The 27,836-nt window shown below is 44.2% G+C and overlaps 1 protein-coding gene across 9 annotated transcripts in view; it reads left to right on the forward strand.

Moving 5' to 3' along the window:
- Nucleotides 1-27,836, forward strand: part of LOC147083068 (protein odr-4 homolog) — a 158,791-nt gene that overhangs the window by 39,051 nt on the left and 91,904 nt on the right. For 8 of the 9 annotated variants that reach the window (XM_085980293.1, XM_085980295.1, XM_085980289.1 and 5 more), the window contains 5 exons: nucleotides 1,113-1,231; nucleotides 11,348-11,479; nucleotides 17,360-17,458; nucleotides 24,751-24,857; nucleotides 26,937-26,973. In XM_085980293.1, the coding sequence (XP_085836419.1) occupies nucleotides 1,133-1,231; nucleotides 11,348-11,479; nucleotides 17,360-17,458; nucleotides 24,751-24,857; nucleotides 26,937-26,973 (474 nt within the window). In that variant the 5' untranslated portion in view covers nucleotides 1,113-1,132. The remainder of the gene's footprint in view (nucleotides 1-1,112; nucleotides 1,232-11,347; nucleotides 11,480-17,359; nucleotides 17,459-24,750; nucleotides 24,858-26,936; nucleotides 26,974-27,836) is intronic. The other variant, XM_085980294.1, reaches the window with a different exon arrangement.

Below are 27,836 nucleotides of genomic sequence, written 5' to 3' on the forward strand. Positions count from 1 at the left end.
ATACCTCATCCACACACCTAGTCACCCCCTCGAAAAATTCAATCAAATTAGTCAGACATGATCTTCCCTTGACAAAGCCATGCTGACCATCCCTGATTAATCATTGCCTCTCCAAGTGGAGACTAATTCTGTCCCTCAGAATTTTTTCCAATAATTTCCCTACCACTGATGTTAGGCTCACTGGCCTGTAATTCCCTGGTTTATCCCTACTACCCTTCTTGAATAATGGTACTATGTTAGCTGTTCTCCAGTCCTCTGGCACATCCCCTGTGGCCAGAGAGGTTCTGAAAATTTGTGTCAGAGCCCCTGCAATCTCCTCCTTTGCCTCACACAGCAGCCTGGGATACATCTCGTCCGGGCCTGGGGATTTATCCACTTTTAAGCCTGCTAAAACCGCTAGTACCTCCTCCCTCTCGATGCTAATATGTTCAAGTATATCACAGTCCCCCTGCCTGATTTCTATGTCTACATTGTCCTTCTCCATAGTGAACACAGATGCAAAAAATTCATTTAAAACCCCACCTACATCTTCTGGCTCCACACACAGATTGCCACTTTGGTCCCTAATGGGCCCTACTCTTTCCCTAGTTATCCTCTTGCCCTTATATACTTATATAAAACACCTTAGGATTTTCCTTTATTTTGCTCGCCAGTGTTATTTCATGGCCCCTCCTCGCTCTCCTAATTTCTTTTTTAAGTACCCCCCTGCACTTTTTATACTCCTCTAGGACTTCCTCTGTCTTTAGTCCTTTGTATCTGCCAAAAGCCCCCCTTTTTTTTTGCTATTCAAAGACTGACGGCGAGACTGTCTTTTAATAGATCACATTGCATCATGCAAAATAATTATCTGAAACTCGTGATTGCATGAAATAAAACTACATTGCCAATCTGATGGTTTAAAATTATTTATTGAAAATTAGTTACCAGCTTATACAAGTAATCAAAGTACACGGGACATTTATTAGTCTTGCCTAATTCTACGTCCATCTTGAGATTTCATAAAGCTTGATTTCTTAATTTTCTACAGTTACAGTATAATACTCTTAAGTATATTATTGATTTATCTGAAAGTAAGAGTGAAGACTCCTTTCTTTGTGTGTGATTTGGACCAGTTCACCAGGGACATTTCATCATGGGAAGAAGTTACGTCATTGGGGAGTACAGTGAGAAGTATCTGAAGAAGCTGAAGGCAGAAGAGCGATATGGGACAACTGGTATTTTATTGGGGCAGGTAAGCAAACCTAACCATATTCTGTTGACATGTTAAAAGTGATTACGTGGTTTTAAAACTCGAATTTATTGAAAGATAGAAAAAGGAATGAGCTTGCATTTATTGTCTAAACAAGATAAACAATTTAAACATATCGTAGTGAGTTTTTAGTTTTCCTTTATGACTAAAAATACTTGGGCTGTACAAACACGATTGTCATGGATACCAGTCCAATAGCCCCTCTGCCCTTTAGAGATGTGCTTCACCAGCTGTATTTAAGTGCATTTGCATGAACCTGTGCTCAGTCTCTGTTCGTATGTATTCCAAATGTCAGTGCTTGAATGAAGGAAAGTAACATTTAAACTTTTTAGATTGGCATTTTTTTAATACTTATACATAAGCAATACTGTATCCGAGTACTTCATTATTTAAAAAAACTGGTGCAGGACAGCAATGTCTTGCAGCTTTCTTCTTATGTCTGACATTGTTGCAAATAGAGTGATTGTAACCTCATTCTGAACACTAATTCTTAAACATACAGTTTTAACCAAATCATTTTGTGGTGATCAAACTGTGTGAAAGCATCATGTGCCTTTATACAAGCCCTTCTAGAATGGCAAAACTGAAACATCTTCAAGCTCCTTCAAGAAGAAATGGAGAGAGAATCGGAATGTTCTGGAAGTTGATTTGGAAGGATTACAGTACAGGTAGACTATCCTTTATCCGAAAACCTCGGGACCAGCCGAGTTTCGGATAAAGGAGAATTTCGGATTTCGGAAGGTGGGTCGGCGGGGGTCCGCGGGGGGGGGGTCGGCGGGGGGTCGTGCGCACGACTTACGCTGACGCTCAGCGTAAGTCACTCGGGGTCGGCGGGGGTCGGGGCCGGCGGGGTACGCGGGGGGGGGGGGTGGGGGCGGTCGGCGGTTGTCGGGGCCGGCGGGGTCCGCGGGGGGGGTCGACGGTTGTCGGGGCCGGCGGGGGGGGTCGGGGCCGGCGGGGTCCGCGGGGGGGTCGGCGGTTGTCGGGGCTGGCGGGGTTGTCGGGGCCGGCGGGGGGTCGTGCGCACGACTTACCCTTTATCCGAACTTCCAAAACTGGAACCCTCTAAAAACCGAAGGTTTTTTCGTTCGTACGCACGACTTACGCTGAACGAAAAAACCTTCGGTTTTTAGAGGGTTTCGGTTTTCGGAAGTCCGGATAAAGGGTAGTCTACCTGTACTTGCAATAATCAACACCCTTTTGTTGGAAATATTTCAAAAAGCTATCAAAAGAAACCATTGTAAAGTCTGTGGGTTGTGCAGTTAATAAATACACAGACTTCAGAAGTAACAAACAAACAGGTCTTTACTATTCGAAGGTCCGGGCGAATCTGCCCCAGCAATCCTGCCACAACACTTATATCCTGGTGTGGTCACTATCGGTATTACAGTATACAGAAGCCAAACAAATAGTGCCACACCTAAAGTAGTTCTCTTAAAGGTGAACGGTTACATTCAATAGTTCCCTTAAAGGTAGACGGGTACATACACTACAATCCTCCCTTTTTAGCTTATTACTTACAGAGTCCCCGTTAAACATACATATCTTCAACTTCCTATAAAACAAATTACAGATATAATCTCGGTGGAGTCAATGTCATATAAAACAATTTACAGATATAATCTCGGTGGAAACAGTTCACAGGTTCAGTCTCTGCGGAAACAGTTCATAGATTTAGTCTCTGATCTTGACTCGTTCTGAACAACATTTCTTTGGTGTAGCCGGTTCACCTGGCTCGCGTGACTCCTCCATAGCCTTTTTCTTGACGTAACAGCTTGGACTTTCGTCCTGTTGAACCAGCAGGGCGGACCTTTACAACCAACTGGCTGTCTTGACATTTTCCAGTTTTTCAACTAATTAGCTCCTTTCGTAATGTCCCGCCTGGGATGGTAGAAGTGCTAATATTTTAGACAGTTATTATCTTCTGCTTCTTCTTTTTCTTTTCTGCCTTTTTGAAACTCTCGGAGCTCCTTTCTCGGCTGCCAGCTGTAGCGCCACCAACTCTCTATGTTCCTTAGACCTTAAGTGCTTCATCCGGATTTCAGCACTTTGGGAGTTTTCATCACAAGCTGGGCAGACCACATCCTCGTAATATTCAGTGTCACTCAACAGGTCATGGTAATATTCGGGTTCGTCCTGAGTTAGGCCAGCGAGAGAGCCTTCTTCTTCCTCCTCACCCGTCTGGACGTTAGCTGACGGTGGTTCCTTCCCTAGACATCTTTCTTGAAAAGACTTCTTCATGCATTCATATTCATCCCACTCTTCCTGGGTTATCTGCCATTCCTTCACGACGGACCTCATTTGTGAGTTCAATACCTTCCCTTCCATCGGGAATTGCGTTATCAGGCTATTTAAACCTTCTACTGAAGTAACGGTTTCCACATTCTTCTGTTCACCTTGACGTGATTCAACGTACTTTTGGCATCCTTGTAAAATTTGTGTTGCCACCTCAGCTATCTCCGTGACTTTTGATAGCTCCGAACTCGTTCCCCCTGAAGATTGAAGCCCGTGTTCAGATTGTTCCCCTTGCAGAGTCTTGTCCTTCAGCATATGAAGGAGTTGGCTGACCGTTAACTCTTCCCTGGGAACACGGTGGATCAGAGTCTTCTCCATTTCATCCACCTCTTTCTCCAATACTTCCACCTTACGTTCCTCTTGAACTTTGGCTTTCAGCGCTAGGAAAAGTTGCGCCCTGATGCTCTCTAGTTCATGTTCAGGGACCATTCTTACAGTCTCTGAGTTTCTTACAGTTTCCTTTTCTTCCACTGCAAGGATTCCCAGTTGAATCTGTTCTTCAAGTTGTTGAACCTCGGTCATTGCCGCCTCATATTTGTCTTGGGTGTCCTTCAATGTTTTTATGAGTTCTTGGACATCCTGTCTTTCATGCTCTGCCATGTTTTTCACCTCTAATTTCTCATCTATGGATGGAACTTCTACCGATGAGTCTGTCTTGGCCTTGAGCTCATCAAGAATTTCCTGCAGCCTTTGGACTTCTTGCTCATGTTCAACCTTTAGTTGTTCATATGCTTCTACTGAAACTAGCTTTTCGGAGGCTGCCGAGTTAACCCCCTCCAGAATTGTAGCCTGGGCCTGTTCATACTGTTCTTTCAACTTCTCACACTCTGCTTGTAAGGAGTCGTAGAGAAGAACTGGAATAAAATCCTGGCTTCCTGAAGATTCCTCTTCCTTTGGTTCATTCTGTAAATATTCTAGTTCCTGAACAGCATCAGGGGAATGTGATTGGTATTTGGCCACGATGGCTCTATGGTCGCTCTCTGCTTGAGCTAGCTGTCTCTGTTGTCTTTCCAGGTTCTCCCATTCGGTGTCCCAGAACTTTTCCATATTTTTCATCTCTTGTACGAGACGGTCACTCAACTGTTCTAATTGTTGTCGTACCTTGACATAAGTTTGCGTCCGAGCTCGGTGTTCTTCCGTCGTGGACGAATCCTTTGCTTGAACAGGCTCAGAATTCTCTGTCAACCTGGAGTTCTGCTCTGCAGCTTTATTCTTCTTGGTACCATAAGTCCTTCTGCATGTCTTCGTTTTCTTCCCCATCGTCGGCAAGTCCCTTTTAGCCTTGTCTTCCATATTCGACTTGGTCTTATCATCATCCATTTCAGAATCTGAGCTAATAGCTTGCACCGAGTCCTCCCTCATTATGCAGAACATTCTGGAGGGGGAGGGGGAACAGCCAGTTGTCGTGATACATGTTGGTACCAACGACGTAGCTAAAAAAAGGGAAGAGGTCCTACAAGTAGAATTTCGGGAGTTAGGAGCCAAGCTAAAAAGTAGGACCTCGAAGGTAGTAAGAGTACAGAGAACAGGATAGTTAGGCTAAATACGTGGCTTGAGCAGTGGTGTAAGAGGGAGGGTTTTAAATTTTTGAGGCATTGGAACCAGTTTTGTGGTAGGTGTGACCTATACAAAAGGGACGGTCTACACCTGTGCAGAGATGGAACTGATGTTCTCGGGGTAATTTTTGATAAAGCAGTTCGGGAGCATTTAAACTAGTATGGCAGGGGGCTAGAAACCTATGTAGTGAAATAGAGGAAAGTGAAAGGCAGACAGAAATAAATGATAAAAGGGTGAGGAACAAAAAACAAAGGGCCAAACTAATTCATAAAAAATGTGAGCATAAAAAAAGCCTGAGGGTTTTATACCTTAATGCGAGAAGCATCAGGAACAAGGTAGATGAATTAGCTGTGGAAATAGAGGTTAATAATTATGACCTAATTGGGATTACGGAAACATGGTTGCAGGGTGAGCAGGGCTGGGAGCTTAACATACAGGGGTATTCAGTATTTAGGAAGGATCGACAAAAAAGAAAGGGAGGAGGGGTAGCATTGCTAGTAAAAGAGGGGATAAATGCAATTGAAAGGAAGGATATTAACTCAGTTAATACAGAATCTATATGGGTGGAGCTAAGAAATAGCGAGGGGCGAAAAACATTAATAGGAGTGGTATATAGGCCTCCAAATAGTAAAATAGAGGTTAGGGAGGGCATCACGAGGGAAATTAGAGAAGCGTGCAATAAGAGCACAGCTGTCATCATAGGTGACTTTAACTTACATATAGATTGGACTAGCCTAATCAGTAAAAATAATGAGGAGGAGGAATTCCTTGAGTGTTTGAGGGATGGTTATCTGGATCAATATGTCGAGGAACCAACTCGGGAACAGGCTATATTGGACTGGGTACTGTGCAATGAGAAGGGACTAATCAGTAATCTTGTTGTACGGGGACCCTTGGGTCAGAGCGATCATAACATGATCGATTTCTCACTCGAAATGGAGAGCGAAGAAATTGACTCAGAGACTAAGGTCCTGAATTTAAACAAGGGGAATTATGATGCCATGAGACGGGAACTGAGTAGGTCTGATTGGACAACGTTCCTGGGAGGACTGGAGGTAGATAAACAATGGCAAACATTTAAAGATAGAATGACAAAATTGCAAAAATTGTTTATACCAATCTGGCATAAAAGGAAATCTAAAAAGGTGACTCAACCGTGGATAACAGGGGAAATTAGAGACAGCATAAAATCCAAAGATAGGGCGTATAAAATAGCCAAAAAAAGCGCCAGAGCGGAAGATTGGGAACAGTTTAAGATAGAGCAAAGGAGGGCAAAGGGCATAATCAAGAGGGGCAAAATAGCTTACGAAAACAAGCTGGCGGAAAATATAAAAACTAACTCCAAAAGCTTTTATAAGTATATCAAAAGGAAAAGACTGGTGAAAACCAAAGTTGGTCCATTGCAGTCAGATACGGGGGAATATATAATGGGAAATAAGGAAATGGCAGATCAACTAAATGCATACTTTGGGTCAGTCTTTACGAAGGAAGACACAAAAAACCTCCCTGGGATATCGGGAAAAATAGGGACATTGGCAAAGGAGGAACTGACGCAAATCAATATCTCTAAGGATATGGTGTTAAGGAAGCTAAAGGGATTGAAGGTGGACAAATCCCCAGGGCCTGATAACATGCATCCTAGGGTACTGAAGGAGGTGGCCCTAGAGATAGCGGATGCACTAAGGATGATTTTTCAGAATTCATTAGACTCGGGAACAGTGCCGATGGATTGGAGGGTAGCTAACGTTACCCCACTATTCAAAAAGGGGGGTAGGGAAAAAGCAGGTAATTACAGACCTGTAAGCCTTACATCAGTTGTGGGCAAAATGCTGGAGTCCATCATTAAGGATGAAATAGCGGAGCACTTAGCAAATGGGGACAGGATAGGACAGAGTCAACATGGATTTACAAAGGGTAAATCGTGCTTGACTAATCTATTGGAATTTTTTGAGGGAGTAACTGGTAGAATAGATGGGGGAGAGCCAGTAGATGTGGTGTACCTGGACTTCCAAAAGGCCTTCGATAAGGTCCCACATAAAAGATTAGCATGGAAAATTGAGGCTCATGGGATAAAGGGGAAAGTTTTGGCGTGGATAGGGAACTGGCTGTCAGATAGAAAACAGAGAGTTGGAATAAACGGCTCATTTTCTGAATGGCAGGCAGTAACAAGTGGGGTACCACAGGGATCTGTCCTGGGCCCCCAGCTGTTCACAATTTACATTAATGACCTGGATCAGGGAGTCGGATGCAGCATTTCCAAATTTGCAGACGACACTAAACTAGGAGGGGGGGTGGGCTCAGAGGAAGAGACCAGGAAGCTCCAGAGCGATTTGGACAGACTGGGCGATTGGGCGGATAAATGGCAGATGCACTATAATGTGGACAAGTGCGAAGTTATCCACCTTGGGTGCAGGAACGGGAGGGCAAATTATTATTTAAATGGCAATAGATTGGGAGAGGGGGAAGTACAGAGAGACCTGGGTGTTCTTGTACACCAGTCACTGAAGGCGAGCATGCAGGTGCAACAGGTGGTCAAGAAGGCAAACGGTATGCTGGCCTTCATAGCAAAAGGGTTAGAATACAGGAACAGGGATACCTTGCTGCAGCTGTACAGGGCACTGGTGAGACCACACCTCGAGTACTGTGTACAGTTTTGGTCGCCTCATCTGAGGAAGGATGTTCTTGCCATGGAGGGGGTGCAGCGGCGATTCACCAGGCTGATACCAGGAATGGCGGGAATGACCTATGAGGAGAGACTATGTAGTTTAGGGATGTACACACTGGAGTTTAGAAGATTGAGAGGGGACCTCATAGAAGTGTATAAAATTCTGACAGGTCTAGACAGACTGGATGCAGAAGGAATGTTTCCCTTGGCGGGTGAGAACAGAACTAGAGGACATAATTTAAGGATAAGGGCTAAACCATTTAGGACAGAGATGAGGGGGAATTTCTTCACTCAGAGAGTGGTGAACCTGTGGAACTCATTGCCACAGAGGGCAGTGTACGCCAGCTCATTAAATATATTTAAGAGGGAATTAGATATATTTCTACGGGCAAAAGGGGTTAAGGGTTACGGAGAGAAGGCGGGGACGGGATACTGAATTAAAGGATCAGCCATGATCTCATCGAATGGCGGAGCAGGCACGAAGGGCCGAATGGCCTACTCCTGCTCCTATCTTCTATGTATCTATGTATCTATGTATTATGGCTTTTAGGTAATGCCATTCCATGTCTATTTTCTTAATCCACTCCCGTCCTAGAAGTGGTGGTCCTCCCTCAGGTAATACGTACAAGTTCATTCTTGGGTGTTCTTTACCCCTATCTCTCACCTTGACTCTTATTTTCCCCACGGGGTATACGTTATGCCCCGTGTATGTCTGTAATACGAACTTGGTATTTCTTAAAGGTATGTGAGAGAATAGCCGGTGGTAGTCCCTTCGGTTGATGACTGATAGAGCTGATCCAGTGTCCAGCTCCATTCTTACTTGGACTCCAGCTATTTTTAGTATGACCCAGATGGTCTGTAGATCCGTTTCTTTACCCACATTGTGGATTCTCAGACTACCCAGCTCCTGGTTGTTTGGGTCTGAGTCTGAATTCTGTTCGTCTGAACTCTTCTCAGCCACCTTGTGTACCTTGTACTTTTCTTGTGGTGGCTTCCTTTGATTGTTGGTCTTTTTCCCGGACCGGCATACCTTCGCGATGTGACCCAGTTTGCCACATTTCCTACACTCTTGGTTCTTAAACCAGCATTGATTCTGGTCATGCGTTGTCTTCCCACAACGGTAGCATTTTGTTGTGCTTGAAGTAATTTGGTCCACCCCGAGTGCCGCCGCCTTTAGTTGCATTTCCGCCGTTCCTTTCGCTGCGGCTTCGTGCGATGCAGCTATAAGGACAGCCCTGTCCAGTGTGAGGTCGTTCTCTTCCAGTAGTCGCTTCTGCGTCCCTTCTTTGGACAATCCGCATACGAACTTGTCCCGCAGCGCTTCTGTCAGATTCCCTCCGAACTGGCAGTATTTCGCTAGCCTACGCAGTTCGACCAAGTATTCCGCATTGCTTTCGTCTTTCTTCTGCGTTCTTGCGTAGAATTTGAATCGTTCAGCCAGCATCAACGGTGTGGGGTTCAAGTGGTCCTTCAGCACAGCCACAATCTCTTCGAAGGTCTGATCCGCTGGTTTATTTGGTGCTATTAGATGCTTCAAGAGCCCGTATGTTTTTGCCCCCATCGTGTTTAGCAATGTTATCGCCTTGTCGTCTTCCTCTATTTTGTTGGCTTCGCAATAGATCTCTATGCGTTCCACGTACGTGGCCCAGTCTTCTATTTCAGAATTAAAGTCGTTAATATTCCCTCGCTTAGGCATCTTTCTTCCCTTGGGAGCAGCACCAGTATTTCTTTAAGTATTCTTATTTATTTGTTTGTTTCTAAGATGGCGGTTTTCCCGCGAAATCGGCAGTTTCCCGCTCTTTCCTTCTCTCCCCGCCCACTTCAATGGCGGTATGTCAGTTAAGATGGCGGTTTTCCCACGAAAATGGCAGTTTCCCGCTCTTCCTTTCTCGCCCCGCCCACTTCAATGGCGGTTTCCCGCTTCTGGCGTCTTCTCCGCCTAATGGCGGCTTCCCGCGTTTCTTCCCGGTGGAAGGGGTACGCTTCCCCCACAGCGGACAGGTTCAGCCGCTGGCTGGCTTCCGCACAGCTCCCCTTACTCGGCTCTGTCTTTTCCTCCCGCCCGCACGGCTCTACCGGCGCTGGGTACACCCCGTTAACGGAGGACAGTTCAGCCGCTGGACTGGCTCTCGCGCAGTCTCTCCGTACCCGGCTCTGTCGCTCTCTCTCCCGCACGTTCGGTGCTACCGGCCCTGGGTACCCCGTTGGTGGAGAACAGTTCAGCCGCTGGACTGGCTCTCGCACAGTCTCTCTCCCCTTGCTCGGCTCTGTCTCTCCCTCTCCCGCACGTTCGGTTCTACCGGCTCTGGGTACCCCGTTGGTGGAGGACAGCTCAGCCGCTGGACTGGTTCTCGCGCAGTCTCTCTCCCCTTGCTCGGCTCTGTCTCTCTCTCCCACCCGCACGGTTCCTGTTCGCCTCCCAGCCCTCTCGCAGACCGGTGTTTCCCTCCCCGGCTGCGGCTGGGTTTCTCTTCCCGCGCCTACTCACAGTCTCAGCGCTGCGGTCGCTGCCCGGTTTTCCCGCCAATCGAGGTCCGACTGTCTCACGACGCCGTTGGACCCGACTTTCTGACCGGCTCCGTTCCCCCCCTCGACCGTGGTCGAGTGCACAGCCCTTATCCTCCGGATATTCTCTACACCTTCCCCTACTCACAGTCTCCGCGGCCGCCTTGATTCCAGCTGATCGGCTCACTCCGCACCGTGGTAGAAGGGTAGTCAGTGCCTGTTGCAGATGGAAGCTTTTATTGCTAAAGTCTTCCTCCTTCCTCCGGCTGCAGCCTCGCGTTTTCTTTCAGCAGCACGCCGAGGGCGGTTGCCTCTCTTTGACGCTCTTCGTTGCTTTGGTAGTCTTGCCGCAGGGTACGATCGGACTCGTCGCCACTGTAAAGTCTGTGGGTTGTGCAGTTAATAAATACACAGACTTCAGAAGTAACAAACAAACAGGTCTTTACTATTCGAAGGTCCGGGCGAATCTGCCCCAGCAATCCTGCCACAACACTTATATCCTGGTGTGGTCACTATCGGTATTACAGTATACAGAAGCCAAACAAATAGTGCCACACCTAAAGTAGTTCTCTTAAAGGTGAACGGTTACATTCAATAGTTCCCTTAAAGGTAGACGGGTACATACACTACAACCATAACTTTACTTGGCCAAGTATATTCCATTGACTGTTCTATAATATTGTGAATTTTTAAAAATTAATCTTAATCGCTTGCCTTAGGCCAAAAATGTGAAGGTAAGAACTATGTGTGTATCCACTAACCCTTTACTTGTACTCAAAAGTGTATTTCAAATGAGAGCACAAGAACATTGGAGCTGGTTTTTTTTGAGGGGTGGAAATCACTATATTCATGGTCAACTGAATAGGATTTTCAGAAATTGTGTGCTTTTATTCGTAAATTAATGAGTAATTGTAAGCAGTGGCCAGATTTAATTCTCATATGGTGATAACCCCGTGCTCCACTCAAGTGAGCAATATAGAGCCCTGATCTGTGAAGTGAAATTACAGAATACCTTTTTATTTCGTAGTTGTGCATTCAGATGCATTTGTGTGACCAGACTTTCTACCATTTTTCAGATTACGCCAATGAAAACCTATATAATATTTGCTGCTCGAACCCCACTTAAAGATCAGGCTGAACTTCCACCAGAAAATCCAAATGAAATGAATGCAAATGACATTGAGTGGGTATCTGAGCATGCTCGACAGGTCAGTGCTACATTAAAATAATTTCTGTTATTTAAAGGGAGTAAAAGGTTCTCAGATTTATATTTAAGCTATTTGATCTCCTGTAATGTTGCATTACAGGACCATGTTTTGTCTTCAGATCAAGCAGGGTTGGGGCGGGAGAAAAGGGGAGAGGGAGGGAGTCAAAGAACAGGGAGAGGAAGGCAGTGGGGGGAGAAGGGGACAAGGAGAGGAAGAGGTGGGTAAGAGGCCAGGGGGGACTATTTCAGTGGAATGAGGGAGAGGGTTGGATAAGTACCCCAGTGGGAGTTTTTAAAAAATACAATGGAAGATCAACTGAACATGTACACTAAGATGGTATGCAAAATGCACCAATTGGAGGTAGATGCCCAAAATCAAGAAAAATAATTTCTTTTAAATGTGGAGAAGCCAGTGAAAACTGGATTTCCTAAATTTGTCTCTCCCAAATTAAACAGGTGACTGTTTGCTTTGGTAGCTGTGTTGTCCCTTAGAGATGGCGTGGGTGTCAGGGAATTCTCTTTTCCTCAAAAGTAATATCAATATTGAATGGTCCCAGAATGGGCTGTGGACTAGAATAACAAATCAGCAGGGAGGGGAATGGCAGTGACTGACAACTGGTCCAAGGCAGGTGGAGAGCAGCAATTGATTTCTGAGGGTGCACTGACAGTGGGCTCTGGAAGCAGAGGCCTATAATGGCTGGAGACAGAAGCGAGTAGGGATTAGAACTGGCCCAGAATGGGCTGGCGGTATTAAATAAATCAAAATAGAGGCTCACCAGAAATTCTGCTGGGAGAAAGATTTACAAGAATGATTCCAGGGATGAGGGACTTCAATTACGTGGATAGACTGGAGAAGCTGGGTTGCTCTCCTTGGAGCAGAGAAAATTGAGAGGAGATTTGATAGAGGTGTTCAAAATCATGAGGGGTCTAGACAGAGTAGATAGAGACAAACTGTTGCCATTGGCAGAACAGTCGATAACCAGAGGACACCGATTTAAGGTGATTGGCAGAAGATCCAAAGGCGACATGAGGGGAAAAAAATGATGCAGCGAGTGGTTATGATCTGGAATGCAATGCCTGAAAGGGTGGTGGAGGCAGATTCAATAGTGGCTTTCAAAAGGGAATTGAATAATTACCTTAAGGAAAAAAAAAATACAGGGCTACGGAGAAAGGGCGGGGGAGTGAGACTAGCTGAAGTGCTCTTGCAGAGAGTCGGCACGGGCTTAATGGGCTGAATGGCCTCCTTCTGTGCTGTAACGATTCTCTGATTCTATCTTGTGGAGAGGGGGAGGGAAGAGGCAAACCTCAGACGTGAAGGCTACATAATTTGCAGCAGCCAGAGCACGTGTCCAGATCAATAGGGGCAGTGGACAAAATACCAACATGCAATGGGCAAGTACCCTTTTTCAATTGAACCTGCAGCAAGAGTGCAAAAGTAACAGGGCAGTATTGTGGAGTAAAATTAGGTGGGGATTCAATCAGATTGCATCAGTCCATTGGGTCAGTACAAAGGGGCTATCACATTGGCCCAGAAATTCAGGTCGGAGGCTTCCCCCGACCTGCACTTACCTTGCGCGCCGGCCGTTGAGCTGTGGGCATCTGGGGCCTGGACCAGCTGCCGGCGCGCAGTGCTTGCGTATCCCAGGGGTGCAGTTAGTTCGATGCGTCCCCATGGATCACGTGGGCCATGGAGAGCCAATCGGAGCAGGGAATGCTCCATTCATAAGTCTGACAGGAAGTGCTGTCAAACTTAGAAATACTATGGGCCCCTTCTTCTTACAAAACATCACTAAATCTTCAAATAATTTTTTTTTTTAAATAAACGATAAATTACATGAAATAACTATTTTAAACAATTTTAATTTTTGAAAAAAATAATTTTATTTTCTAACGGGACTAAAAATAAACTTACCTTGCTTTAAAGTATTTAAAAATAATAAACCTGTGGAAAAAATGTTTTAATTTTAATTAATTCACCACTTACCTTGTAAAAAGCAGGCCTTAGGACTGCTTTTTACATGTCTAACTTCTGCAGACTTACCCTCCCGGGAAAACCTGTTTAAAAAAAAAAAAAAAATGAAGTTCGATGCGCACGCACAGCCTCCCCCGCGCACGCGTTTGACCTCTGAACCCCTTCGTTCAGGGGAACGGAAGTGCCGGTTTCCCGCACATGCGCAATGCATGCAGGAAACCGGCACTTCCATTGGGCCTACGGGTGAGTACCCCGTGTGTACTCACCCGTGGAGACCCGAATTTCTGGACCTATATAATGTTAGCTGCAGCCACTATACTTAATGGCCGAGAAATTGGGTTGGGGCGCCAAAGTGACGCAAAAGTCACCTGAGCGCAGGATTTAGCGCAGCGATCGGAGTAATACCGATCGCCAGAAATTCAGTTCCAGTGCCGCTCGAGGGACACGGGGCGAGGCTCGAGGCGCTCTGCGTACCTCTTAGGGCGCTGAAACTGATTATCGCAGCGCAACGTGCCGCAGCACCACACGCTGCGGCACGGCATGCTGCGGTACTGCAGGCCTTCCTCCCACTGTTAAGGGGGAGGTGCCTGCAACAGCGCGATCCCCGCTTGCGAGTGCCGGCAAATGAGCCCGGCACCAAGGAGAAGTGCTGGGCTCTCGGGAAACAGCCGGCAATGCCGCGGGGGGGAGGGGTGGTTAGGAGGCCGGGGACGGAGGTGCTGGCAGGCGGCCGCCCCGCACCTCCACCTTAACTTGCGCCGCTGCCGGCACAGTAAGGCCCCGTGAACCGGGCGCGGGTAGCGAACGGCGCAACTGCGGCGTTCGCTACCAAATATCGCGAATGGGGCGCTGCGCACACCGATGACGTCATCGGTGGCGGCGCAGCGCAAATGCCTAACGCCACCATTAGCGCCCCTACTGAATATCGTGGGAGACGCAGCCAGTGGCGCTACAACCACTGACTGCCTCTTTAGGCGCTAACAGGTGGCGCTACTCACCCAATGTCTCCCCCAATGAGTCATGTAACATTGCGCTCACAATGCCATCTACAGGTGTGATACCATTAGAATTTTGAGACCACGTACTATTTTATAATATACTATTTGATGTCTCTGGGTGTTACATATGGGTAGGAAAGACCAATTAATTTTTTTAAGCAAAGCAGAGTTAGAGACTAGAGGATAACAGATCTAATGTAGGGGAGAGGAAAGGGGGTGGGTGAGGCAATTAGAAGGGGGAGAGGATGAGAGGTGGTGGGGGGAACAGGAGGAGCAGTGGGAGAGGATTGGAGAGGGAGAGGAAGGGAGTATTGAGAGGAATTTAGATTAGTGGGGGTAGGGAATTGAGGAATTGGGGAAGGAGAAATATAACCCATTCAAGGGGGTGCTGTGGATGGAAAATGCAGGTGGGGGGAGGAGGGGGGGCGTTACTGTAAAAGTGGAAATAAAGCCGGGTAGAGGTAGCCTGTGAAGGGCAACCGCAGCCACTGGGGGATTGGTTTGGAATGGGATTAGCAGTGAGTAGAAGAAATCTTGCTCATTAATGAGGGGAGGGGCTGAAATCTTGCCAGTAGTGGGAGGCCAAAAATTTCCATGTGGGGCGTTGTGTTAGCCTAAGTGTTGCTCAGTGTTTGAGGGGGAGGGGGGATTTATGGCCAAGTCACGTACAGCTGTAATGGTGGAGGTCTAAGGCCGAACTCTACAATACCATTAGAATCTTGAAACCACTCACCGTCTTTAATATATTAAAGATTAACTCAATTACATTGAGGATAACATTGGCACAAAACTTGCTGAAGACACACACCATTCTAATGGCACAAAATTCCCAGGAAAGTATGGTGTAAGTGGCTCACTCCACTATTACGCAGCGCCATAATTTCCTGCAAATTATGTGCCGCTCTGCTGTTTACCCTGCCAAAAAGGTTGGAACAGCAAATGTTCATAGCTCCGCCCCCCCCTTTAAAATCAGTGGTGATCACAAGTTTGCTGAACTAACACCTGCAATTACCACGGCCACTTAGACCGTTAAAGAATGGTGCTGGTGGGCTTTCTAATTTAAACATCTATTGCTATTTCATCTCTATTATTTTCATTCCACTGTGAGTTTAAACTTTAATTACATATAACGCTTTCTAGAATCAACTGAATGAATCAATTAGTTTTCCATTTTAAAATAAGTTTTCCATTTTAAAATAAAACAGTACTCTGTTCACTAATGACCCTTTTTACAATCAGGTATGTTATGTTTTTATTTAAGTAATATAAGAACATAAAATATGGCAACAATGCAGAAGGTGCAATTATGTTTGACCCAGAGACGAGAGGCAACGCAAAAATAAAGCTTAACCTCGAAGACCTGTTCATTAATTTGCCTGTATTTTAATTCAGTGTTTGGTTCAAGAATACATCAGCATTATGGATTTAAAGATCAGGCATGATCTAATGAAATGGCGGAACAGGCTCGAGGGGCTGAATGGCGTACTCCTGTTCCTATGTTCCTAAAGGGATGTCAGTTTTGTGGGTTTTAAGGAGATGTTAGGGATACTTTGTGACTATTCCAACCTGTTATTTCTATAGTATGACTACTCACTATAGGAACAGAAAATAATTTTCCAGTCCAAAGTTCACAAAATATATGAGCAAGCCAGGACTAAATGGCAGCAGATCGATTTTAGCACAAGCCTCAACCTTTTATACAGTTGCTAATTACATGTCTGAAACCAAAGGGAAACTATATTTTTACTCTTCATTAAAGATATAAACAGTTCACATTTAATCAGCATTTTTTAAGCCAGGATCAGGTACCTGGCTAATTTTTTTCAAGCCTTTTGCTGTTAGATTTTTCTTTGCCCAAAAACTAATTTCACTTTCATGTTTTGAAAGTTCTCATACCCGTGCTATTAAATCTTTTAACTATAATTCAATTACTGGGACTATCCATTGGCCGTGCCACTTCTGATTCGCTGTTATGCTTGCTGTTACGTATTCTAATCAGTTCTCCAGCAAATTTTGCCATAAATTTGCCACTAGAAGATAATGAGCACAATGGTCTAACTTATGGCTCTTGTTGCCATTGCAGCAAATTCCAGGTCATTGTCTTTCTTAACTTAATGCACTTTCAGCAGTTTATTGGACACAACAAAAGCAACAACAGGTGTACAATCAGTCGTTTGTCTCACTCACATGCACATAGTCTTTTTTTAATATAAATTTTACCTGATTATGGATTTTAAAATGTGTCCTCTAGTTTTCTTCACATCATTTTGAAGCATATTTGAGCAGAAGCTACTAGACTCTTCCATCAGGACAGCTGATTGATTGTAGTGATGCATTTTGGGAAATATGCACTGCATGCGCCAAATTCAGCTCAGGGTCACAGCTTTAGTCAAGAATAACAAGTCCAAGCCTAGGCTTTTGGGAGAGGCTGAGGTCTTCAAGTGAAAAGTTTAATTAAAGCATTAAAAGACAAGACAAGTCAGTGGATAAACTTAATCATATATCATGGTGAATGTCATTTTTTCATTTTTTTTTCAATTTGGGACTTTAGAAGCTCAGACTGAAAAATAAAATGAATAGTGAAACATTTTTCAGAATGCATTTAAACTATTTGTGGGAACCAGGTAGCCAGATTACCAAAAGGTGATATATTCTCACTATAAAAAAGTGAAATGCCACTAAACCTCAGGGCTGCTATATTTTCATAATTTTAACAAGGCATGCTAGACTATCACCATTTTTCAGTTTACTCAAAAAATCACAAGTTTTATTCTGATTTAAATTAGGACATGGTACCTTCATTGTTTTCAGGATTTTGTTTTTTGCTTTTATTTACATATTTGATTTACTGATAAATATAGAATATATATATAAATATATACATTATCCAATTGTTCCCCATGTACTCCAGACTTCCAGGATGTTGCCAGGAGGGATATTGGTACTTGGAGTGTTTCTTATCAGACCTCCAAAAATGTCAAAAGAGGAAGCTCAGGATATTTTTTGGAAAGTGAGTACAAGGGCCGTAGCCATTTTGTTTTGCTATCATTAGAAGCTTGTATGTGCTTTCTATATTATGGAATGTAGATCGAAGGGAACAAGTGTTCATGACAAAGTTTTCAACTGCAGTATTGCCTGGATATATAAAAAGTGTTTAGCATATTTAGGGAAATATTGTTATAAAAATTCTTCTTTTCGGTATCTTCTATATACTACAGAGATAGGTTAGAATGACCCAGATTCAGTCTTTCTAAGGTGTTTTTGATTTTGTGTGCTGGCATATAACTCCTGTAGGGTTTATGAATATTAACATAAAAATAGCTAACATACAGTGACATAAAATAGTTGATATACAGGAAACTTTCTGGTATCCGGGACCGAGCTGGTGCCGTTAGTTCAAAACTGCCGTAGAAACCAGCGCTAATGTTAAAACATACGGAGCTCAGAGCTCCGTGTGAAGCAACAAACCCTGTTGCTTAGCAACAGCTTCAAAACAGTCGGGGCAGCTTGCAAGCATCTAGCTGAAGCTGTTGCTTAGCTACAGAGACGCTTGCAGAGCCAGGACTGGAGAAAAGAAGCAACGAAAAGAAAAAAAATTATCTGAACCGACTCCTGAATTTTGCCGGTAGATAGAGCTTTCCGGACATTTAACCTCCGGATAAACGAAAGTTTCCTGTATTATGCATTATGTGAAAGTGGAGTTAGCCTAAGTTAGAAATTCAGACATTCAGTGCAGACAGGTTGTCAAGGCAACAATGATGAGACATTTCACAGGATCAGGTACAGGAAACTTTGGTTTATCCGGAGGTTGTATGTCCAGAAACCTCGATCTACTGGCAGAAATCAGGAGCCGTTTTGTTAGGTTTTTTTTCTTCTCGTGGCTTTTTTTCCAACAGTCAAAGTCTGTAAAGTCTCTCTGAAGCTGTTGCTAAGCTACAGAGGTGCATCTAAGGTACGGGCCGACTGTTTAGAAGCTGTTGCTAAGCAACAGTGTTTGTTGTCAGATACGGAGATGAAAACCTCCGTATGCTTCAACATTAACGCTGGTATGTCCGGCAGTTTTGATAGATCAGCAACAGCTCAGTCCCGTCGGTGCCGGATATAACAAAGTTTCCTGTAGTTGGAACATAAAAAGATAAGGAGGAAGAACAGGCTTTCTCTTGTTTTTAACCACAATATAGGCTTAAGCAAGAATTAGTGATAGAATAGATTAGATTATAATATGTGATGTTTATACCCTTAACTGTGAAATTAAGAAATAACATAATTAAGTAGGCAAATTAGTTCAGGGATAATGAGAAAATTACTGAAGGAAAGCAACTGAATACTGCTAGGTATCAAGGAATATGTCTTAAATCACAGATTAGAAAGGTTGCAGTTGTCTTTTGCTAGCTTCCTACCAAAATCCAGCAGAGAAGTGAAATAGATGATCACTACAGGATATAATAAGTGAGGGTATACTGATGTAAATGGGCAGCTTGAACATAAGACACCAAGGAGGAGAAATTCACTATTGAAGTATTTGGGGGAATTAACTTTTAAAAGTTTGAAAAGTTAGCGCCAGGCGCTAACGATTTCAAACTTTTGAAAAATTCGCCGTTTGCACTCCAAGAAGGAAGTGGAGCGCTAAAGCGCTCCACTTCCTTCTTGGAGCGCAATTGACAGCAGGCGGGGCGGAGACTTCAGCAGCGCTGCACACTGGGCTGTGCAGTGCTACCGCGTTCAAAGGCTCCTTCCCTCCCTTAAAGGGAACAAAAGAGCATAAGAAATTAGAGCAGAAGTAGGCCATTTGGCCCTTTGAGCCTGCTTCGCCATTCAGTAAGATCATGGCTGATGTTTTACCTCATCTCCACTTTCCTGAACTATCCCGATATCCCTTGATTCCCTTAATATTCAAGGACCTGTTGATCTCTGTCTTGAATATACTCAACGACTGAGCCTCCTCAGCCCTCTGGGGTAGAGAATTCCAAAGATTCACCACCCTTTGAGTGAAGAAATTTCTCCTCATCTCAGTCCTAAATGGCCGACCCCTTATTCTGAGACTGTAACCCCTGTTTCTAGACTCCCCAGCCAGGGGAAACATCCTCCCTGCATCTACCCTGTCAAGTCCTGTATGGTTTGTATGTTTCAGTGAGATCAACTCTCATTCTTCTAAACTCCAGAGAATATAGGCCTAGTCTACTCCAATCTGTCCTCATAGGACAATCCCCCCATCCCAGGAACCAGTCTGGTGAACCTTCGTTGCACGCCCTCTATGGCAAGTATATCCTTCCTTAGGTAAGGAGACCAAAACTGTACACAGTACTCCAGGGTGTGGTCTCACCAGGGCCCTATATAATTGCAGTAAGACGCCTTTACTCTTATATTCAAATCCTCTTGTAATAAAGGCCAACATACCATTTGCTTGCTGTACCTGCATGTTAACTTTCAGTGATTCGTGTACAAGGACACCCAGGTCCCTCTGAACACCAACATTTCCTAATCTCTTGCCATTTAAAAAATGCTCTGCTTTTCTATTTTTCCTACCAAAGTGGATAACTTCACATTTCTCCACATTATATTCCATTTGCCATGTCCTTGCCCACTTACTTAGCCTGTCTATATCCCCTTGAAGCCTCCTTGCATCCTCCTCACAACTTACATTCCGACCCAGCTTTGTATCATCAGTAAATTTGGATATATTACATTTGGTCCCCTCATCCAAATCATTGATGTAGATTGTGAATAGCTGAGGCCCAAGCACTGATCCTTGCGGTACCCACTAGTTTCAGCCTGCCAACCCGAAAATGACCCGTTTATTCCTACTCTCTGTTTTTTGTCTGTTAACCAAGCCTGAATGCATGCTAGTATATTACCCCCAATCCCATGAGCCCTAATTTTGTTTAATAACCTCTTGTGTGGCACCTTATCGAATGCCTTCTGAAAGGGCCATCGCTGCAGGCTCTGCAATATAAAAAGTACCTACCTGGACCACCAAGGCAGTTGCGATCCGCCCGGCACTCAAATTACATAGATAAACTGAACGCAGATTTTTACTTCAAGGTAAATTAGGCCAGTAAAACAAGAGGCCATAAGTTTAAATTACTGAAAATTAAATTTGAAGATCTTAGAAAAAATGTATGCTCATAAGTGGAATAACCTACTGGGGAAGTTAGTTGAGTTACATATCAGAGGAGTTCATAATGCAGTTGGAGTACTAGAGGGGCAAAGTTGATGGCTGAGTGGTCGTTTGCACTCTTATGATGGCGCTGTGTAGGGTGGATGAAAATGAGTTGACTTCTATATGCACTCCAATGCACTTGTAAGTATGTATACAGGCACATTAGCGTTGTCAGGGTAGAACTTGTAGCATAAGGAGAATGCATTTTCTTTTGATGCCAAGAGCTTCTCTTCTGCTGCATTCGTTATGTTGACATCGACTAACGTATCTAGCTTCCAAGATCAATCTGATCAAATTCAAATTGACATCCTGTATGACCTTTCTGCCTCTTTGACACTATTTATGAATCCATTTTTCTCCACCCACTCGCCTTACAGTTGACCTAGGAGGCATTGCACTCATGTAGTTTCAATGTCTTCACCTCATCTTCTCAAACAGTATTTCCTCTCACACTCACATGGCTGCCTCAGTAGTGTCCCAGGGATCCATTCTTGGTTCACCCCATCCATAATTGGCAAACTATCACGTGGCAACAAAATCTACCAGTATAGAGTCACCTTTCACAGGTATGCCAGTGACACCTAACTCTGCCACAAATGTTGATTCTAGACTGTTGCTGTACTATTGGACTGCCTACCCAAGATCAAGTCCTGAATGAGTTGAAATTTCCGACAGCTCAATGTGGGCAAAGTTGACGTTTTTCTTTTTGGCCAGCACTTACGTGCCTTTAGCTTTAACCCAACAACTTTCCTGGCTGCCCACTCAGTCTGGACTAGGTGGAGTGCAATCTTGCTGTTCGTTTGACCCTGAAGTAAGTTTTCAGCACAGCATATAGTCTGTCATCAAGGTCACCATTTCCCCCCGCACCCCTACCACCACCCCCCCCCCCGCATTGTTGCTGAAATCTCACGAACAGCATCATCACCTTGAGGATCAACTTCTTTAACGCTCTTCTTACTGGCTTCCACTCTTCTGTAAAAGCTTTTATAGATATGTGAAGAGAAAAAGATTGGTGAAGTCAAGCGTAGGTCCCTTGCAGTCAGAATCAGGGGAATTTATAATGGGAAACAAAGAAATGGCAGACCAACTAAATTCATACTTTGGTTCTGTCTTCACAAAGGAGGACACAAATAACCTCCCAGAGATGCCGGGGAACATAGGTCTGATGAAAGGGTGGAACTGAAAGAAATCAGTATTTGTAGGGAAATGGTGTTAGGAAAATTGATGGGACTGAAGGCCGATAAATCCCCAGGGCCTGATAATCTACATCCCAGGGTACTTAAGGAAGTGGCCCTAGAAATAGTAGATGCATTGCTGGTCATCTTCCAGAACTTGATAGACACTGGAACAGTACCCATGGATTGGAGGGTAGCTAATGTTACCCCACTATTCATAAAAGGTGGTAGAGAAAAAGCGGGGAATTATAGACCGGTAAGCCTGACATCGGTAGTGGGGAAAATGCTAGAATCTATTATAAAAGATGTAATAGCAGAGCACTTGGTAAGCAGTGACAGGATCGGACAAAGTCAACATGGATTTACAAAAGGTAAATCATGCTTGACTAATCTACTGGAATTTTTTGAGGATGTAACTGGTAAAATAGATAAGGGAGAACCAGTGGATGTGCTGTATTTGGACTTTCAGAAGGCTTTCGATAAGGTCCCACATAAGAGATTAGCGTGCAAAATTAAGGCACATGGGATTGGGGGCAAGGTATTGACTTGGATAGAGAACTGGTTGGCGGACAGAAAGCAAAGAGTTGGAATAAACGGGTCGTTTTCCGAGTGGCAGGCAGTGACTAGTGAGGTACCGCAAGGATCGGTCCTAGGACCCCAGCTGTTCACAATATATATTAATGATCTGGACGAGGGAATTGGATGTAATATCTCCAAATTTGCAGACGACACAAAGCTGGGTGGGAGGGTAAGCTGTGAGGAGGATGTCGTGAAACTCCAGTACGATTTGGACAGGTTGGGCGATTGGGCAGAAACATGGCAAATGCACTATAATGTGGATAAATGTGAGGTTATCCACTTTGGTAGCAAAAACAGGAAGGCAGATTATTATTTGAATGGCAATAGATTGGGAGAAGGGGAAGTGCAAAGAGACCTGGGTGTTCTTGTGCACCAGTCGCTGAAGGTAAGCAAGCATTGCTGGATCCCTGTGCCCTAGTGAATCAATTTCAAGATCCTCATCCTCATTTTCAAATGCATCCAGTGCCTCATCCCATCTTATTTGAGTAATCTTTACCAGTCAGACATCTGTCCATACCATCTGCTCCAGGAATACTGCTTGTTCCCCACCTTCTGCTGATCTTTGAGCCATCATGCTCCATCCCTCTGGAATTTTCTTCCAAAACTACTCTACCTAAAAATGTGTCTTATTGGCCAGACCTTTAGTCTCCCTATCTGCCTTCTGTTGCCTAGGCCCTAAGCTCTGGAATTCCCTCCCTATACCTCTCCAGCTCTCTACCTCTCTTTACTCCTTTAAGACGCTCCTTAAAACCTATCTCTTTGACCAAGTTTTTGGTCATCTGCCCTAATTTCTCCTTATGTGGTTCGGTGTCAAATTGTTGTCTTATAATACTCCTGTGCGGCGCCTTGGGACATTTTACCACATTAAAGGTGCTATATAAATACAAGTTGTTGTTGTTAAATTGATTCACTTCCTGCATAATATCTGTCCTCTCTAAATCATTCTGAGATATTCTTTTAACTGAAAAGTGCTATATAAATATGTGTTGTTGAGCAACTGAAATGGAAATCCACAGAAAAATCTGGAGTAATAGGCCTCCGATTTTTATTTATATTTATTTGTATTTTTACAAATAAAAAAGATCATAGTATTCCATCTTCCATAGGAAACATTTCATCTATTTCTAATCCAGAAAAAAAAATTAGATTTTAAACATTGGGAACAACCTGTGGTATAAACAGAACATTGTGTAATAGTCTGATAAATATGACCTATGGAGGTGACCTCTACCACCTAAATGTATTACCATGCAGCAATCCTTTACTGATGTGCAGGTTTATACTCTAGCATTCTGTGGTCCATCATGCAACCCACCGTATTATTCCTTGTTGAAAGAAAGAACTAACATTTGCATTGCACTACAGCATGTCTGTCAGTCTATCCTAAAACACTTCACAGCCAATGAATTACTTTGAAGTGCAGTTAACTGTTGTTATGTGGGTAACCATGGCTGGCAATTCAGATGCAATCAGTTCCACACTGTAGTGATGTGGTTGTTCTCATCAACATACAAAATTTTATAACATCAGCAAAACCACTAATGTTCCACAAATCCATACCTCTTTGTTAATGACCTTAAATGATCAGTTACAAACTAAGGGGGAGAAATTCAGTAGAGCCCCGTTTGGGGCGCTAACTTCGCCGGGGCGCTAAAAGTAGTGCCCTGGAAAAATTAGCACCCCCGCGTCGGAAATTGGTCGGTTGTGCCCCAAAGGGAAGCAGGGCGCTACTGGAGGCGCCCCGCCTCCCTCTTGGGGCGCTGCAAGTGAACATCATGGCGCTACGTGCCGCAGCGCCACACGCTGCGGTATTGCAGGCCTTCCTCCCCTTCTTAAAGGGGAGGGGCCTTGTGCAGCGCGATCTGGGTCCCCGGGGATCGGGAGTGCAGGCAAAAGAGCCCGGCACCCAAGAGAATGTGCCGGGCTCTTGGAGCGCAGCCGGCACTCCGCGGTGGGGGGGGTGGGGTTCCGGAGGCCGGGGACAGGAGCGCAGGCAGGTGCTGGCAGGCGGCCAACAACAAAAATGGCCGCCCCGCACCTCGCCTTTAATTTGCGCCTCCCCGGCCGCAGGTACGCCACCCTGACCCTGTCGGACATAGTGTCCGGCGGTAAATCAGGGGGCGCTCCTGAAGATCGTGAGTGGGGCGCTGCGCACACCAATGACGTCATCGCCAGTGGCGCAGCGCTAACGGTTAGCGCCACCACTAACCTCCCGCTGAATTTGGCGGGAGGCGTGGGCAGTGCCGTGCCCGGGCGCTAGTTAGTTTGCGCCCCACTTAGCGCCCTCTTAAGGTGGCGCAACCAACTGAATTTTTCCCCCTAAGTATTTAAAAGGTGAATGTTCATTTTAGCTAAGTAGTATAATTGTTTCTAACTTTTCTGCTACAGTTGGCAACTGCTGTTGAGGCTGCTGTCGCAAAGGAAAGACTCTGGAGCTTTTCAGAGGAGGAACCACCTGAGCGAGTTGTTCTCCAAGTCTATGCTGATTCAAAAAAGTATCCTTTAATGGTTAAACTGAGGGACACAGCATTTTATGTAGTAAAGTGTACTACTGTCACAACATAAGTAAGTAAAACCATACTGAGACAACTTATTTTGCAGGTGCTTCTCGATGCCCATTTTTTAATTTTCAGGAGGGGGTCTTGAGTTTCCTGCCACAGGTTACTGCCATTTTCAGGAGTCCCTGTGTCAGCTGGAACCAAAATAAAATCCCTTTTAAGTGACAGCATGTTGTTCTTATAAGGAAACAGGAAAAAATACAATCGGTAGGGGTAGGGGTAGGAAGAGAAAGGGATTAGCGGAGATCCTCTGGAGGGACAAAAGACAGCTTCCTCGGGGAATGTGTGAGAGGGAGAAGAGATGCTTTGTTGAGGAGAGAGAGAGAACATATAAGGGGAAGAAAGAGAATGACCCTATTCGGGAAAGACAGAGAAGTCCTGCTGATTGGGGAAAGTGATAGTGGGTGAGTCACCACGTTCATTGGGGGAGTGAAGAGAATGGAACAGAATGCTTATTGAGGGGGGAGAGAGAGGAGGAGATACAAACCATTATTAATTTGTGTCCGCCATAGGTACCTTCTCGGGTTTAGTGGCATCAGACTCTGCCAAAAGTGGATTCCACGTTCCAAAATTCACACATACTGCCAATATCTACTTCTATGGTAGTATAACTCAGAGAATGTAACATGTCTCCTTTGACATACAAACTGGATATCATGTCTTTCATATGTGCCCTGAAGTGTGTTTCTGCAGTCTTTCAGGAGGTGGCCTGTTACATTTTAGTGAGATAAGGCCAGAACGAAATGTTAAGTTGTTTGATTTCTCAGACAACATGTGAACATATAGAGAAACACCTATGATTGGACTCACTTAATTCAATCAGGACAACTTGCCCTCATATGATAATGCAAAATAATGAACATGTGATGCATGCCCAGGTCAGCTTGAATTAAACTCAATGAAATCAAACCAGCCTCCTGCATCCTATCCTTCTGACTCTGGGTGAAAACTTTCTTCTTAAAAACCCAACTCTCAGTGTGTGCTTCTGTCCCTATTTTACCTCCCTGTGTTCGCTCCAGAGGGAAGGGCCTGTGCCAGACAATCCCTACCAAGTGCTTTGCAACGCAATGTGTATGAGATGTTCATCAGTTACCAAGACAGCCTAATGAATTGCTTATTGTTTTTTAGAGAAACTCATTCGTATTTTAACAACTTTATGTCTCCATGCTTCTTAAAAAAAAACTTCTGTGAATACACTTTTCTTTAAAAACCCAACATTTGAATGTAACTGTTACAAATCCTTTTTGTGGCAAAATGATCAAATAATCCTGAAACATAACACAGACCTTGTTGCAGAAGGGAGTGAATAGAGGGAAACACACTATTGCTGGAAGATAGAGAGGTTCCCGTTACTGGAGGAGGGAATTGGATATTTTATTTTTAAACGAGCCTCCATTAATACTACTTTTCATCCCCAGTCCCTCAATTCCTTGCCAGCCCAGGAGTGGGCAAGTTTTCCTCTTATCACCCAGACATCTTTCAGCAGCTAAAGGATGGTTTCAGACTGCCTAGCCCTGGCACTCACTTCTGACCCACTACACATTAATCCATATTTTGCTTGGCCCTTTCAATTGAGTCAATTAGTTGAGGAACATATGTGAGAGGTTAACAGAGAGAATAGCAAATAAAGAGGGTGGAGAGGTGGCAGAGGAAACAAGAAAAATATAGAAATGGGGAGAGGGAAAGAACAAAAATAGGATTCGGAAGAGAAAAACTCACAGTGAAAGAAAAACAGAGAGGGAGGTAATGAATTACTGAGTGGGAGAAGCAGATACTGGAAGAGAGAGAACTTTTTTTTAAATGGCCATGAGTAATGAGATCAACTAATTTGTCTGAAAGATATATGTGGAGGATCCAAAAACCTGGATTATAGATAAAATGTCTACCTATATCAAAAGGCAACCAGAAGAAATAATTATAGCTTTAGATCTCAGTAACAAATAAATTATACAATTTAAGAGGAATCTGCTCTAGTTGGGTAAAAAAATGAACTTTTCCTGAGCTCATTATATACAGGATGAAGTTACGAACCTATGATCTTCACAATCCACAGGTAATAATAGTGCGATGCAGTCTACTCAATTTGAAGTCACTTAATTCAAATTATGTGATAGTTACAATTTTTAAGCACTAAATTCCTGTGTTATTTCTGTTGCTGAATTCAACTTATTGGATTATCTCATTTTTTAATGCAAAAACAACTTTGAATTATCAGGAGTAGACTAGCTTTAAATTTTCTTAAATTTAAAATTTCTGTCTGATGTGGATGCATATCATTAGAAATTTAGGGGGTAAGTGGGAGGCTTTGTAGTCAGTGTGGAAACTTGGTAGATGCGAGCACAAGTTCTGCACTGGCATTCGAGCTTTCAAAATTACCCCTGTAATGTCTTGTATCATTACATAACTTAGTATTCTATTATTACTAATAAAGATTTATATCATGGCTCTGGTTTGTAGAGTGGAGGCACAAAATTTGTTGAATAACACCTGGGCCACAGTATTTATAACAGGCCAGATATGGGACACTAAGTGCAGTGTGTAGTTGCGGTATGAACTCACATGCCTTAACAATAGTACTACATTTGGCATTTCTTAAACTGCAACCACATGTAAAACTTTTATTTCATACACCTACAGAACGCTTAGAGCAGTAATTAGCACACTTTCTGTTCATCCGGCTTAGAATCCAGGTCAGGCAAATTGCTGAAAATCTCTCTGATAGACATGTGACATGCAGTAAATGAGTTTGGGCAGCTTCAGTACAAATTTTGATATAGTGACAATAACAGAGACCTGGCTCAAAGAAGGGGAGGATTGGGAACTTAATGGCCCTGAATTTGCGGTCGGAGGCTTCCCATGGGGAAATGCCTCCGATCTGCAAATAAAATGCCCGCGAACCTGGTGGTCCGGGAGGTC

The sequence above is a fragment of the Somniosus microcephalus genome, unplaced genomic scaffold, assembly GCF_052327205.1.
Source record: "Somniosus microcephalus isolate GS21.2 unplaced genomic scaffold, FLI_Smic_1.0 scaffold105, whole genome shotgun sequence".
NCBI lineage: Eukaryota > Metazoa > Chordata > Chondrichthyes > Squaliformes > Somniosidae > Somniosus > Somniosus microcephalus.